Here is a 15,645-nt window from a genome sequence, read left to right as displayed (position 1 = left end):
TAGGAAGGGACAAGGTGGTGGACGGCTTTAAAGCCATCAGTAAAGAGTCTTTGTTTGATGGGGAAGTGGACGGGCAACCGCTGGAGTTTTTGGAGGAGTGGAGTGATGTGTCCTGAACGTTTTTGTAGAAAAATGATCCGGCCAGCAGAGTGAGGTATGGGCTGAGTGGAGAGAGACTGGAGGCTGGGAGATCAGCAAGGAGTATTCTCCCAAGCCCTTCATACAGTGCTCTGCACACAGTAAGCACTCCATAAATGCTATCGACCGAATGAAAATGCCCTATACTCTAGAGGTCTTCCTTTTTCAGAGTTTCATAGGAATCGAACAGGTGCATCTTCCAGGTAAGCATGTGAAACGGTCCGTTTTTAATCAGCTACTCTGAGAAAATTCCGTCCTTTTATCCGATAGGAGAGAAAAAATAAACAGCTGAGCACTGTGATTCATTTACACTTCAAATATATTTTGAGTTAGTTATTCCTCAATTAATCAAATAGCTGGTGTATCCCTAAAGTAGTATAAAGTGGCACGCTGTGTGAAATCAATTTTCCCTTCCAAAATCATTAAATTCAGTAGCCTGCGACTACATCCCTGCTAATTCTGGTACCGGCCCTTTCATCCTCCATTAACTTCGGCGCGTCTAACAGGCTGTCAAGAATAATTTCCCAGAATGTAAATAATTTAGAAATTAAAAATTAATAAATAATAACAGAAAACTCCTGGGAGAGAGACCGGGTCAATTAGTGAGTTCTGCATTCTGTTTCTTCACAGCGGGCGGGCACAGCCACATTCGTTCCCCGAATCGTCCCTCCGAATCCTCGGTCTGATTTACGGTCCTTCATTATAGGATCCAGTCAGACACAATTACCTCCGTCACTATCTCGGCTCCTCACTTCAAAGAAACCAACGTTTTCTCGTCCGCCTTTTTTTCTCCTCGCAGCCTGCCTCCGCTTGATGTCCCCTGGAATCTCTTCCACGCAGACTAATTAATAAGACTCCGACTTATCACGTTCGCTTCTCTTCTTTGATGTCCTACCTTAGTCAATCATCCCGTTTAATTAGAATTTCAATGATAACTTTACTTATCTTGTGGCGAGATGTAAATTAAAATCACGGGATTTTAATTCCCTTTCTTACGGGGGCCATGACATTTTCGACAGGAAAAGTTTCCATCCCAACACGATGTTAGGAACTTGGTGGGTGAGGGAGGCATTTGGGGAAATTGCTCTACCTCTGCTACAAAATAGTTTGGCTGTTGAACAAGCCTCGCTGAAATGGAAATGAATCACGCTCTCCCAGATCGCCCTTTCGTTGGATCCACCCCGGAAGAGCTACTTCGATTTCGACGATGTCGACCGAAGGGGTGGATGCGAGAATCGAAGCTCTGAAGCACCGACTCCTCTAACTTTCTTTGGGATTTTTCTCCTTCAGCGGGTTTTTACAAAGATTAGCCTGAGAAGGTTCCTCAGTTCTCTTCTGGGCTGAAAATACCCTTAAGGAAATGAGGGGTTTCTCTTCTGTCACACCAGGGGGAAGAGAAGCAGGAGATGTGGAGAGAATGTAAGCTCGTTGTAGGCAGGGAATGTGTCTGTTTCTTGTTGTAATGTACTCTCCCAAGCGCTTAGTATAGCGTTCTGCACACAGTGAGGACTCGATACACGCTTTCGAATGAATATACTGGTCCCGCCACAAGGGGAAAGGAATGCTTTCGCTTCAGGAAATGAAAAAGGGGATGAAGATTAAAATGAGCAGTCAACCGTTACGCCTTTCCCCGAGGCATGATGGGGTCTGTTGGTGAGTTGATGGACAGCATATGCCTCTTTGGTCAACACCCTCTCCCTTCCATCCTGAACTTTCCTCATTTGGGCCAATCTTCCTCCTTTGGGGTTCTCAGGGTGTGAGGGTCTTAATCCTGCTTTCCACCCCAATATCCTGTGGATTAGCTCCCAAAAATAAAGGGGAGCAGGTAGAGTTATGGCTGCTAACTGTGCTTTCCACTGCCCCTTTGAACCCAGAACCTCCTGCTTTCTCTCTCCCCAGTCGTTGCCAGCAGCCAACTCATTTTTTATGGTATCTGCTAAATGCTTACTATGTGCCAGACACTGTGCTAAGAGCTGGGGTCTTCATCTTCCTCACTTGCCGTCGAGTCGTTTCTGACCCATAGAGACTCCGTGGACACGCCCTCTTCAGACATCCCATCTTCTGTCATTAAGTCATTCTGGTAATTATGTCTGTAAAGTTTTAAGGTAGATGAAAAGATAATCAAGTTGGACACATGAGCCTCACGATTGTAATTTCCACTTGGCGGAGGAGGTAAATGAGGCACAGAGCAGTGAAGGGACTTGCCCAAGGTCACCCAGCAGCAGACAGGTGACAGATCCGAGACAAGAACCCAGGTCCTCCTGACTCCCAGGTCTAGGCTCTAACCACTAGACCCCGCTGCTTCTCATCCAGTTCCCACCTCCGGCGTCTGCTCCCTCTCTGGAAGAAGCTTGCGGCTTTGACCTCGACCTCCCCAGCCGGATCTCAAATGGCGTTCATTCAGTCATATTTTTTGAGTGCTTACTGTGTGCAGAGCACTGTATTAAGCGCTTGGGAGAGTACAATAAAACAATAAACAGTCACATTCTCTGCCCACGAGTTTACGGTCTAGAGTGGGGGAGACAGATATCAATATGAATAAATAAAATTACAGAGATCAGCCCAAAGAGCCACCAGGCAGCAAGTAGACTGTCAGGCCGTCATTTGCAGCCCGGACAATCTTCCCAAACTGAATCCAGGCTGGCCCAGCATATTTACCTGTCTCTTCCTTGCAACCATCCGGAGTAGATGGGTGGGCGGCTGGGAAGATCACGGTCTTTCAGGTCCGATGAGGATGGTATTGAGGGTGAACTGTGTCCATTTGCGTATGAATGTATGGAAAAAAAAAAGGAGCGGTGCATTACCAGGGTCCCTTCCCACCCCTAAGTGTGTAACTGCAACCGGAACACGGGGAATTAAATTCTATAAGAATTCCATCTGCTGGGAAAGCTGGCCGGTGAAGGAAGGAGTTATAGCGGTATGGGGGTGTGTGAGCTGCATTTATTTGAGCCAACGTTGCATTAACATCGAGGTCTAATCCCCTAAGTGGTTTTGCTCACGTATTACGCCCATTCGGCCGCAGTACACTGAATGTCCCCCTTGTCTGAAAAACCGGATTCTCCTCCGAGAGTAGGAGAGTGAGCGAGGATGACGACTCCCAAAAACGTAAGCAATTTCATTCTAGGTCAGTCCATTAGGCCCTAATAGTCTGCTTCTGACAGAGGCAATAAAGGAAGAATCGGAAGAACTGCAAGATGGTTGTCTTCCTCGGTGGCCCCAAAATGCCCCACTTTATTATTCATTTCATTAAAGTCTTACTGACGGTGTTCCCATCCTTAGCAAAACTCTCCCTGGTAACAGGTTTTCTTTTTAGATAGAAACAATCAAGGCAACAAGAAAGCTTTTTTTCCCCCGCTTTTTAGGATCAGCACAAATAGTCACTATTTGGTATTGCAGAAAAGATTGTCTTCTCCTTCCTAGAGCCTCTTAAATGTAAATGGCCAATGGCAGTTTTATTTTTAAATATTCTAAAGGGAGTAGAATTCCCTCAGAGTCTGAAGTTATTTCCAGCTAACTGTTAGGCTTAAGGGAAGCAGCGTGGCTCAGTGGAAAGAGCACGGGCTTCGGAGTCAGAGGGCGTGGGTTCGACTCCCGGCTCTGCCGCTTGTCAGCTGGGTGACTGTGGGCGAGTCACTTCACTTCTCTGTGCCTCAGTTACCTCATCTGGAAAATGGAGATTAACCGTGAGCCTCACGTGGGACAACCTGATTATCCTGTATCTCCCCCAGCGCTTAGCACAGTGCTCTGCACCTAGTAAGCGCTTAACAAATACCAACAGTATTATTACTTACTATGTGCCAAGCACTGTCCTAAGCGCTGGGGTAGATACAAGGTAGGCAGGTTGTCCCACGAGGGGCTCGCGGTCTTAATCCCCATTTTTCAGATGGGGTAACTGAGGCCCAGAGAAGTGAAGTGACTTCCTCAAGATCACACAGCCGACAAGTGGTGAAACTGGGATTAGAACCCACGACCTCTGATTCCCAAGCCCGTGTTCTTGCCACTAGGCCGTGGACTTTATGATACAGTGTCTGCCGGCTCTGTTATACTGTACTCTCCTCAGCACTAAGTACGGTGTTCTCAACACAGTGAGCACTCAGTAAATATGATTGATTGATTGATTGATTGGCGAGAGGGGAAAGGGGAAGGGGAGAAGGGAGGAAACAAGAGAAGAGAGTTCCTTAAACACTTCTCTTTTCTTTCTCACTTTGTACCTCAGTTACCTCATCTGTAAGATGGGGATTTAAGACTGTGAGCCCCATGTGGACATGAATTATGTCCAACCTATCTTTCCTTTCATTCATTCATTCAATAGTATTTATTGAGCGCTTACTATGTGCAGAGCACTGTACTAAGCGCTTGGAATGGACAAATCGGTAACAGATAGACAGTCCCTGCCCTGTGACGGGCTTACAGTCTAATCGGGGGAGACAGACAGACAAAAACAATAGCAGTAAATAGAATCAAGGTAGCTACATCTTAAGTGCCCAACAAATACCACAATTATTACTATATTCCCCAAGTGCTTAGTATAGTGTGCTGTAGCAGGAGTTCATTATATTGTGTGGTGAGCCTGTAATATTACTACCAATTTCATGACACCATGTGGTTTGGCACTTGGTTCTGCTTATCTTAATAATAATAATGATAATGTCGGTATTTAAGTGCTTACTGTGTGCTGAGCACTGTTCTAAGCGCTGGGGTAGATACAGGGTAATCCGGTTGTCCCACGTGAGACTCACAGTTAATCCCCATTTTCCAGATGAGGTAACTGAGGCACAGAGAAGTGAAGTGACTTGCCCACAGTCACACAGCAGACAAGGGGCAGAGCTGGGATTTTAGACGGTGGGCAGGGATCGTCTCTATCTGTTCCCGAATTGTTCATTCATTCATTCAATAGTATTTATTACTTACTATGTGCAGAGCACTGTACTAAGCGCTTGGAATGGACAAATCGGTAACAGAAAGAGAGGGTCCCTGCCCTTCGACGGGCTGACGGTCTAATCGGGGGAGACGGACAGATAAGAACGATGGCGATAGATAGAGTCGAGGGGAAGAACATCTCATAAAAACAATGGTAAATAAATAGAATCAGGGTAATGTACATCTCATTAAACAAAATAAATAAGGTGATGAAGATCTATACAGTCGAGCGGACTAGTACGGTGCCGAGGGGGTGGGACGGGAGAGGGGGAGGAGGAGAGGGAAAGGGGGGAGAAGAGGGTTTAGCTGCGGAGAGGTGAAGGGGGGGAGAGGGAGCAGAGGGAAGAAGGGGGGAGCTCAGTCTGGGAAGGCCTCTTGGAGGAGACGAGTACATTCCAAGCGCTCAGTACAGTCCTCTGCACACAGTAAGCGCTCAATAAATACGATTGAATGAATGAATGTTCGAAGCGCTTAGGAGAGTACAGTGCAACAGAGTTGGTGACACATTTCCTGCCTCCAGGCTCACAGTCTAGAGTTTATAGTCCATAGCCCTTAAGCACTTCGATACTGATCCTATTTCTAACGTCGCGGCACTTTTTTGTAAATGAGAAACAGCGGGGCTTAGTGGAAAGAGCGCAGCCTTGGGAGTCAGAGGATGTGGGTTCTAATCCCGGCTCCGCCACTTGTTTGCTGTGTGGCCTTGGATGAGCCACTTCACTTCTCTGTACCTCAGTTACCTCATCTGTAAAATGGGGATGGAGACTGTGAGCCCATGTGGGAGAACTTGATTACCTCGTATCTACCCCAGCCTTAGAACAGTGCTTGGCACATAGTAAGCGCTTAACTAAAGCCATCGTAATCATTATTATTTTGATCCTTATACTCGGCTGCCTCCCTTTCCTTAATTTAGTTTAATGTCTGTCTCTCCCATTTCCCCTCCTAGACCGAAAGGATAGGGATCATGCCCAGCGCTTAGAACAGTGGCACGTAGTAAGCGCTTAAAAAACACCATCATTATTATTATGTCTACCAACTCTATTGTATCAATCAAACAGTGGTATTTATTGAGCACTTAACTTCGCTGTGCCTCAGTTACCTCCTCTGTACAATTCAGATTAAGACTGTGAACCGCGTGTGGGATAACCTGATGACCTTGTATCTACTCCAGTGTTTAGAACAGTGCTTGGCACATAGTAAGCGCTTAACAAATATCATTATTATCATTTATTATTATTGTTGTCGGTACTAGGGAAGCAGCGTGGCTCAGTGGAAAAGAGCCCGGGCTTGGGAGTCAGAACGCGTGGGTTAGAACCCCGACTCTGCCACTTGGCAGCTGTGTGACTGTGGGCAAGTCACTTCACTTTGCTGTGCCTCAGTTACCTCATCTGTAAAATGGGGATGAAGATTGTGAGCCTCACGTGGGACAACCTGATGACCCTGTATCTCCCCCAGTGCTTAGAACAGTGCTCTGCACATAGTAAGCGCTTAACAAATACCAACATGATTATTAAGTTCCTTGGGGGATCTGTGGCCTAATGATGAGAGCACAAGAATGGGAGTCGGGAAACCTGAAGTTCTATTCTTGGGCTCTGCCCCTTGTCTGCTTAGTGACCTCGGATAAGTCACTCAACTTCTGTGACTCAGTTTCTTCACCTGTAAAATGGCAATTAAATACCTGTTCTCCCATTAGATGGTGAACCCCCTGTAGCATAGGTATTATGTCCAAACTGATTAATCTACATCTATAGAGAAGCAGGGTGGCCTAGTGGATAGAGCACAGGCCTGGGAGTCAGAGGTCCTGGGTTCTAATCCCAGCTCTGCAACCCGTCTGCTGTGTGACCTTGGGCAAGTCACATCCCTTCTCTGGCCCTCAGTTCCCTCATCTGTAAAATGGGGACGGGGGCTGTATCCAACCCGATGCCTTGTATCTACTCCAGTGTTTAGAACAGTGTCTAGCACAGAGTAAGCGCTTAACAAATACCATTGTTATTATTGATTAGGACTGTGAGCCCTGTGTGGGACAGTCACTGTGTCCAACCCACTCATCTTGTACCTCCCCCAGCGCTTAGAACAGTGCCTGGCCCACAGTAAGCATTTAACAAATACCATTATTATTGTTATTATTATTATTATTGTTCCCACAGTGCCTGGCATAAAAAAAGCCTTTAACCTTTATGGCCTTTTAGCCTTTACACCATAATTATCGTGTCCTATTTGATTTTCCCTTTCTTTTTATTCTTTTTCAATCATCAAGTTATTTGTATACTTGCGTGTATTTGCACATATTTATTACTCTATTTTATTAACGATGTGTATATATCTATAATTCTATTTATCTATTTTGATGTTATCGATGCCCGTCTACTCGTTTTGTTTTGCCGTCTGTCTCCCCCTTCTAGACTATGAGCCCGTAGTTGGGCAGGGATCGTCTCTATCTGTCGCCGAATTGTACTTTCTAAATGCTTAGTATAGTGCTGTGCACACCGTAAGTGCTCAGTAAATACGACCGAATGAAAGAATGAATTTAGCACCTCCTAGAGACTTAGAGTTCCCCGGGCTGTGCGTAGAAAAGGCCCAGTCGGCTCCGATTCGTACCTTCCAAGCGCTCAGTACAGTGCTCTGCACACAGTAAGTGCTCAATAAATACCACTGGATGAATGAATGAATGAATGAATTTAGCATCTCCTAGAGACTTAGAGCTCCCTGGGCGGGGCATAGAAAACCAGGCCCAGCCGGTTCTGAATTGTACTTTCCAAGCGCTCAGTATAGTGCTCTGCACACAGTAAGTGCTCAATAAATACCACTGAGTGGATGAATGAATGAATTTAGCATCTCCTAGAGACTTAGAGCTCCCCGGGTGGTGTGTAGAACACCAGGCCCAGTCACTTCCGAATTGTACTTTCCAATCTCTCGCTACAGTGCTCTGCACACAGAAAGTAAGCACTCAATAAATAAATAATGAATGAATGAATTAATTAATTAATTAATTAATTTAGCATCTCCTAGAGACTTAGAGCTCCCTAGGTGGTGTGTAGAAAACCAGGCCCAATCACTTCCGAACTGTACTTTCCAATCGGTCGCTACAGTGCTCTGCACACAGTAAGTAAGCACTCAATAAATATGAATGAATGAATGAATGAATGAATGAATGAATTTAGCATCTCCTAGAGACTTAGAACTCCCTGGGTGGTGTGTAGAAAACCAGGCCCAATCACTTCCGAATTGTACTTTCCAATCACTCGCTACAGTGCTCTGCACACAGTAAGTAAGCACTCAATAAATATAGATGGATGGATGGATGGATGGATGGATGGATGGATGGATGGATGGATGGATGGATGGATGGATGAATGAATGGATGAATGGATGAATGGATGAATGAATGAATAGTGCCAGTCTCGCGCCGGCCGCCGCGGTGGGCGGCCCTCACGTCGAGTGCCGTACAACATGGCGGCGCCCACGGCCACCCGCCAATCGGGAGCCGGCTGAGCCCCCCAACTTCCGGTCTCGCGCAGTCCCTCCTTGAACTTTGACCCTCGCCGCGCGCCTTCCTCCCTCTCTCTCTTCCGGCGTCGGCGGTGGCAGGTATGGCGGGCCGGGGCCCCGCCGGGACAATCCGCCGCCATCCGGGTTGAGGGCGGCGCGGCCGGGCGGGGCCGAGGGGGCCGAGGGGGCCCGGCCGGGAGGGCTTCCCGGCCGAGGGGCGATTTCAGCGGCCGGAGCCCCCGGGGCCCAGCCGGGGAGGGCGGCGGGGGGGGCCGAGGCTTCGCTGGGACCGGACTTACAATTAATAATAATCATCATCATCATCATCGTGATGGGCCTTGTTAAGCGCTTACTATGGGCCAGGCCCTGTGCTAAACGCTCGGGCTGGCTGCGAGCAGATGGAGTTGGACCCCGTCCCATGGAATGATAATGGGGGGGTTGGGCGCTTACTACGTGTCAGGTCCTGTGCTAAGCGCCCCCAAATGGAGTTGGACCCTGTCCCAAAGAATGATAATAATGGTGGGGTTCGGCGCTTACTACGTGTCAGGACCTGTGCTAAGCGCCCCCAAATGGAGTTGGACCCTGTTCCAAGGAATGATATTAATGGTGGGGTTCGGCGCTTACTATGTGCCAGGCCCTGTGCTAAGCGCCCCCAATTGGAATTGGACCGTGTCCCAAGGCATGATGATAGTGGTGGGGTTCGGCGCTTACTATGTGCCAGGCCCTGTGCTAAGCGCCGAGGTGGGTACCACTAAGTGGAGTTGGACCCTGCCCCTTGGAGTGATGATAACGGTGGTGGTAAGCGCATATTATGTGTCAGACCCTGTGCTAGGCGCCGGGGTGGCTACGAGCAGATGGAGTTGAACCCTGTCTCGAGGAAGGATGAGAATGGTGGGGTTCGGCGCTTACTATGTGCCTGGCCCTGTGCCGAGCGCCGGGGTGGGTACAAGCAGATGGAGTTGAGCCCTGTCCCAAGCAATGATGATAATGGTAATAATAATAATAACGTTGGTATTTTTTAAGCGCTTACCATGTGCAGAGCACTGTTCTAAGCACTGGCGGAGACACGGGGGAATCAGGTTGTCCCACATGGGGCTCCCAGTCTTAATCCCCATTTTACAGATGAGGGAACCGAGGCCCAGAGAAGTGAAGTGACTTGCCCACAGTCACACAGCTGACAAGTGGCAGAGCTGGGATTCGAACTCATGACCTCTGACTCCAAAGCCCGTGCTCTCTCCACTGAGCCACGCTGCTTCGGCGCTTACTGCGCGTGCCAGGCCCTGTGCTGAGCGCCCGCAGATGGAGTTGGACCTTGTCCCAAGGAATGATTATAGTGGTGGGGTTCGGTGCTTACTGTGTGCCAGGCCCTGTGCTAAGCACCGGGATGGGAACGAGCTGATGGAGTTGGACCCCATCCCCGTCCCAAGGAATGATGATAACGGGGGGGTTCAGCGCTTACTACGTGTCAGGCCCTGTGCTAAGCGCCGCGGTGGCTAAGACTGAATGTGGAGTGGGACCCCGTCCCGAGGAATGATTATTAACGGTGGGGTTCGGCGCTTACTATGTGCCAGGCCCTGTGCTAAGCGCTAGGGTGGGAACGAGCTGATGGAGTTGGACCCCGTCCCAAGGAGTAATATTAAGGGTGGGCTTCGGCGCTTACTGTGTGTCAGGCCCTGCGCTGAGCGCCGCGGTGGCTACGAGCAGACGGAGTTGGACCCCATCCCCGCCCCAAGGAGTAATAACAATCCTAACGATGGTATTTGTTAAGCACTTACTCCGTGCCAAGCACTGTTCCAAGCGCCGGGGGGAGATACAAGGTTATCAGGTTGTCCCACCCGGGGCTCGCAGTCTTTAATCCCCATTTTGCAGATGAGGTCACTGAGGCACAGAGAAGTTCAGTAACCTGCCCAGAGTCACACCGCTGACAAGTGGCGGGGCCGGGATTAGAACTCACGACCTCCGACTCCTAAGCCCGTCCTCTCCGCCGAGCCACGCTGTGCTATGTCAGGCCCTATACCGAGCGCCGGGGTGGGTGTGAGAAGCAGCGCGTCTCCGTGGAAAGAGCCCGGGCTTCGGAGTCAGAGATCCTGGGTTCGAATCCCGGCTCCGCCGCTTGCCAGCTGTGTGACTTTGGGCAGGTCACTTCACTTCTCTGTGCCTCAGTGACCTCACCTGTAAAATGGGGATTAAGACTGTGAGCCCCACCTGGGACAACCTGATTCCCCCGCGTCTACCCCAGCGCTTAGAACGGTGCTCGGCACATAGTAAGCGCTTAACAAATACCGACGTTATTATTGTGAGCAAATGGAGTTGGACCCTGTCCCAAGGAATAATAATAATAACGATGTCGGGGTTAAGCGCTTACCGTGTGTCAAGCCCTGTACTAAGCACCGGCGTGGGTCCGAGCAAATGGAATTGGACACCGTCCCTGTCCCAAGGAATAAAAATCGTTGTACTTGTTAAGCGTTCGCTACGTGCCAGACGCTGTACTAAGCGCGGGGATGGATTCGAGACTGCGAGCTCGTTGCGGGCAGGGAATGTGTTTGATGTTATATCGTACTCTCCCAAGTGCTTAGTACAGTGCCGTGCACGCAGTGAGCCCCCAGTAAATACGATTAATAATAATACGAGCAAATCGAGTTGGACGTAGCCCCCGTCCCGGGTAATAACTGTGATATTTAAGCGCTCACCATGTGCCACGTACTGAGTCGGAGGTCGTGGGTTCGACTCCCGGCTCTGCCACTTGTCAGCTGTGTGACTGTGGGCGAGTCACTTCGCTTCTCTGTGCCTCAGTTCCCTCATCTGTGAAATGGGGATTAAGACAGTGAGCCCCACGTGGGACCACCCGATTCCCCTGGGTCTCCCCCAGCGCTTAGAACGGTGCTCTGCACCTAGTAAGCGCTTAACAAATACCAACATGATTACCGAGCGCTGGGGTGGATACAAGCCCAGTTTACGTTGGTTTCCTCACCCCCAAGTTGGGTGGGGCAAGCCGGGAGAGGGCTTAGCGACGGAGAATGATAATTAAGGCGTCTTTTAAGTTGCCACGCGGTGGGATAGATACCGGATGATCGGGTCAGACCTCGACTCCGACTCACACGGAGAACAGAGGGAAGTCATTTGCCGCCCTCACGCCGGGAGTGGCGATGGTTGCGGTGTGGGTCGAGCGCTTACTGTCTGGCGGGCGCCGTTCCGAACTCTGTGCCAGGCCGCACTCCACAGAGTTCACTCGTTGGATCGTGTTGGCCGGGTGCCTGCCGTGTGCGAGGCGCTGTCCCGAGCTCGGAGCTTATGAGCGTCTGGCGTAGGGTGGGTCAGTGGCGCCGGAATCGGGGAGAGGAGTTGAGCAGCGGTATGGGGCGGTCGGTGGCGTCGTGCGCTCTCTCTGGGTAGAGCACTGGACTAAGCGTTGAGAAGAATCGCGTGGCCGAATTGTACGTTCCGAGCGCTTAGTACGGCGCTCTGCACACAGTAAGCGCTCGATAAATACGAATGAATGACTGAAGAGTACGATACAGTGGAATCGTAGGGGAGGGGTTCACCGACTGACGAGCTGAGGGTAAGATCCTCATTGATGGCCCCACGTACGGCACGTGCCCGCTTACGGAAGGGGAAACTGAGGCTCCCAGAGGCTTGGCTGTTGGACTGTACTCGCCAAGCGATGAGGACAGTGCTCTGCACACAGTAAGCACTCAATAGATGCCGTCGATGGTGGTCTGAGATGTAGAATGATATTGGAAACGATCTCCGTGCTACTGGGAAACCGGTTAAAGCGGGGAGGGGGAAAAGCCGCTATTAATGCCGACTCTCCTCATTTAGACTTTAAAAAATGGTCCAGCGTCTGACGTACCGCCGTAGGTTGTCCTACAACACAGCCTCGAACAAGACCAGGCTGTAAGTATTGCTTTCTTCGCCGAATGTTCGATCCATTGCACTGTTTGGGTTTCTGAGCTAACTCTCTCCCCCTGATACACCCAGGTCCCGAACCCCAGGTAACAGGATCGTTTACCTGTACACGAAGAAAGTTGGGAAAGCCCCGAAATCCGCATGTGGGGTGTGCCCGGGAAGACTGCGTGGTGTAAGTGATGCCCTGGCTTCCAGATTTTTGTTAAGGCTCCGTTGGCGACTTCGGTTCGTTTCGCCTTTTTATCCTCAAGCATTTTTCCTTCCGTGACCCCCGTTGGTTCAAGTTGGAATATTTAGCGGGGGCTCATTGAGAGGCAGATGTCAGAGTGCCGTGTCGTCGAGCTACACACAACTTTTGGCCTCGGGTCGGTTGCCGGTCAGATTTCTCTGGATCCTTCCGTTATGGGGCAGTTCTCCTCTACGAAACAGGAATTAGGTTCTCTTGTGTCGTCCGAAGCGCGTTTCCCAATTCCGCAACGGGCTCCTAGCCGAGCTGCACGATGAAGACGCGTATTGGCAGGACTTGCCGAACTTAAAATTCTCCGTCGTGCAGCCGTCCGATTTCTGACCTCGGAAATCTTCCTTCGACGCCGAGCCCCCTCCCCCAATCTCTTCTTTCCTTTTTCCACAGGTCCGTGCCGTGAGGCCGAAAGTTCTCATGAGGCTGTCTAAAACGAAGAAGCACGTCAGCCGGGCTTACGGTGGTTCCATGTGCGCCAAATGCGTCCGCGACAGGTGATGATTATCTTGGCCATCCGCTGAAGTCAGCTTTAGTCTGAAGTTTAAAAATCAGATTGTCTAGTATTTTGATAAGTTCAAGAATGTTCCAGGCTTTTCTAATCGTTAATACCAGCTTAGTAGAAGTGGTGGTGATTTACCACGGGTCCGTTCCGAGCTTACGCTAGATGTAGCTTTTGGGTAGGTGTGAATCGGGGTACGGAGCGGATCGGGAAGGACTCACTGTAAGATGATTTTAGGGGAGGACTTGGGCGAAGGGAAAGCTGTGGTCTGTCAGAAACAAGAGTTGAGTGACAAAAAAAAGCTGGTGTTCATTCAGTCGTATTTATTGGGCAGTTACTGTGTGCGGAGCACTGTACTGAGCGCTTGGAGAGAACAATTCGGCAACAGATAGAGATGATCCCTACCCGGGAACGGGCTCACGGTCTAGAATGGGGGAGACGGGCAACGGAACAAGTAGACGGGCATCAATAGCATCAAAATAAAGAGGGATTATAGATCTGTACACATTGATAAAATGAATAGAATAATAAATACGTACAGATACGCGCACGTGCCGTGCGGAGGGGAGGAGGAGCAGAGGAAAGGGGGGGCTCAGTCTGGGAAGGCCTCCTGGAGGAGGTGAGCTCTCGGTAGGACTTTAAAGGGGGGGACGAGAGTTTGGCGGAGGTGAGGAAGGAGGGCGTTCCAGGACAGCGGGAGGACGTGGCCCAGGGGTCGACGGTGGGACAGGTCCCGACGGGGGACCGTGAGGTGGTGAGCGGCAGAGACGGTGAGCGGTGACGGATTGGACGCGTGGGGTGAACGAGAGAGCGGAGCCGAGGACGACACCGAGCTTGCGGGCCTGTGAGATGGGGAAAACGGTCGTGCCGTCCACAGTGACGGGGGAGTCAGGGAGAGGACGGGGTTTGGGAGGGAAGATGGGGAGCTCAGTCTTGAACACGTTGAGTTTCCGGAGGCAGCCGGACATCCGGGCGGAGACGTCCTGAAGGCAGGAGGAGAAACGAGTCGGGAGAGAGGGAGGGAGGTCGGGGGAGGAGATGTCATCTGCGTAGAGGTGCGTAAATCGAGGAGAGTCGGTGGAGACCCTCAAGCTGAGCGTTCGCTGCTGTAGAGGGAAATGGAAGGCCGGTTGAGGTTGGGTCTGTGTCGTGAGGAGGGCCGTATGCTCTGTGACGCCCGAAGAAGGCCGGAGTCAGGACGTCCAGCTGAGGCGGCTGGTTTAGTCCCCGTAGCTCGAACCGGGGCGGAGAATCGAATGGGTGCGAGAGATGGAAAAATCACCAGTCAACAACAACATTGCAGCGGGCTTTGGTGAGGCAGGTAGGAGATTAAAGTGGAGACTTCATAGTGGCGAGCAAGAGATGAGGCGGATAAACGGACGTACGCTTAGAGGTAGGAGGAGGAGGCCATCGGGATTAGCCTGTACCTCCGTGCTTAGTATCGTGTTTGGTGCTCAGTGGGCACTTAATAATCGTTCTAGTATGTGATCAGATGGAAGTAGGGGGCCCAGAAAATAATAATTGTGATGTTTAAGCACTGGGGCGGGTCCCACGTGGGGCTCACGGTCTAGGTAGGAGGGAGAAGGGGTATTGAATCTCCACGTTACAGATTGGGTAACTGAGGGCCAGAGAAGTTGGGACTTTACCCGAGGTCATGCAGCAGGTCCCTGGCGGAGCCAAGATTAGAGCCCAGGCCCGTGCTCTTTCCAGTGGGCCATGCTGCTTCTCTAGAAAAGCCTTGCGAGAACCCCAGTGTTAAAACATACGAAACGGAAGACGATCCAGTGGACGAAACTGGGGAGTGAGCGGAGAGGCATTTGGCATTAGCCTCGGCAAAACTGAGGCTTAACAGTGAGTCATCTCTCGTACTTTCCCAAGCATTCGGGGCAGCGCTAGTGCTCGATAAATACCGCTGACCAGTGGAACGGGGGAGCTGGCCCACCGTGTCAGCTGCAGGATAGAAATTAGGCGGGGCTCAAGAGGTTAGAACCCGTTGGATCGGGATGCGTTGCCTTGTTTAGGTCGGTGGCCAGCGGGTCTGTGTTTTGAGAGTGTTCATGGAATGTTTTTCTCTCTCCAGAATCAAGCGTGCTTTCCTTATCGAGGAGCAGAAAATTGTCGTGAAGGTGTTGAAGGCACAAGCGCAAAGTCAAAAAGCCAAATAAAAGAGGTCATGTTTTTTTCTGAATAAATGAAACATAAAAACATTGTTCTTGAGGGTTTCTTAATAGGTCTGCCTTGGGTTTGTCTAGTGGGCGCACAGAATAAGGGTTCCCGGTCTTTGATCCTTTGGTGCAGGTGTAGAGCATAAGCAGATCTCAGATCTAGGGATTGTGAAAATACCTGGAGTATCTCAGCCTGTTGTCCTTTGGGAATAATGTCTACCTCGCAGGGGCACGTTAAAAACCCGTTTGGCAAAGTTTTCTCGTCCTTTTAAACTGTCCCAGTCAACCCA

General features: G+C 50.3%; 1 protein-coding gene across 1 annotated transcript; it reads left to right on the top strand.

The window, feature by feature from the left end:
• Nucleotides 1-8,568: 8,568 nt before the first annotated feature.
• On the top strand, nucleotides 8,569-15,399 carry RPL34 (ribosomal protein L34). The gene is made up of 5 exons (XM_029077136.1): nucleotides 8,569-8,643; nucleotides 12,364-12,438; nucleotides 12,523-12,622; nucleotides 13,082-13,185; nucleotides 15,271-15,399. The coding sequence occupies exons 2-5, from the start codon at nucleotides 12,374-12,376 to the stop codon at nucleotides 15,353-15,355; spliced, it is 354 nt and encodes a 117-aa protein (XP_028932969.1). The 5' UTR covers nucleotides 8,569-8,643; nucleotides 12,364-12,373; the 3' UTR covers nucleotides 15,356-15,399.
• The last annotated feature ends 246 nt before the right edge of the window (nucleotides 15,400-15,645 follow it).

This window comes from Ornithorhynchus anatinus, chromosome 12 (genome assembly GCF_004115215.2).
Source record: "Ornithorhynchus anatinus isolate Pmale09 chromosome 12, mOrnAna1.pri.v4, whole genome shotgun sequence".
In the NCBI taxonomy this organism is placed as follows: domain Eukaryota; kingdom Metazoa; phylum Chordata; class Mammalia; order Monotremata; family Ornithorhynchidae; genus Ornithorhynchus; species Ornithorhynchus anatinus.
This window is presented reverse-complemented; position numbering and strand designations above follow the sequence as displayed.

Bases quoted from the DNA above. Each gene is read 5' to 3' on its own strand.
- RPL34 (XM_029077136.1), top strand. From the start codon at position 12,374: ATGGTCCAGCGTCTGACGTACCGCCGTAGGTTGTCCTACAACACAGCC. The intron at 12,439-12,522 runs GTAAGTATTGCT...TGATACACCCAG, and splicing joins GCCTCGAACAAGACCAGGCT to GTCCCGAACCCCAGGTAACA. The intron at 12,623-13,081 runs GTAAGTGATGCC...CTTTTTCCACAG, and splicing joins GCCCGGGAAGACTGCGTGGT to GTCCGTGCCGTGAGGCCGAA.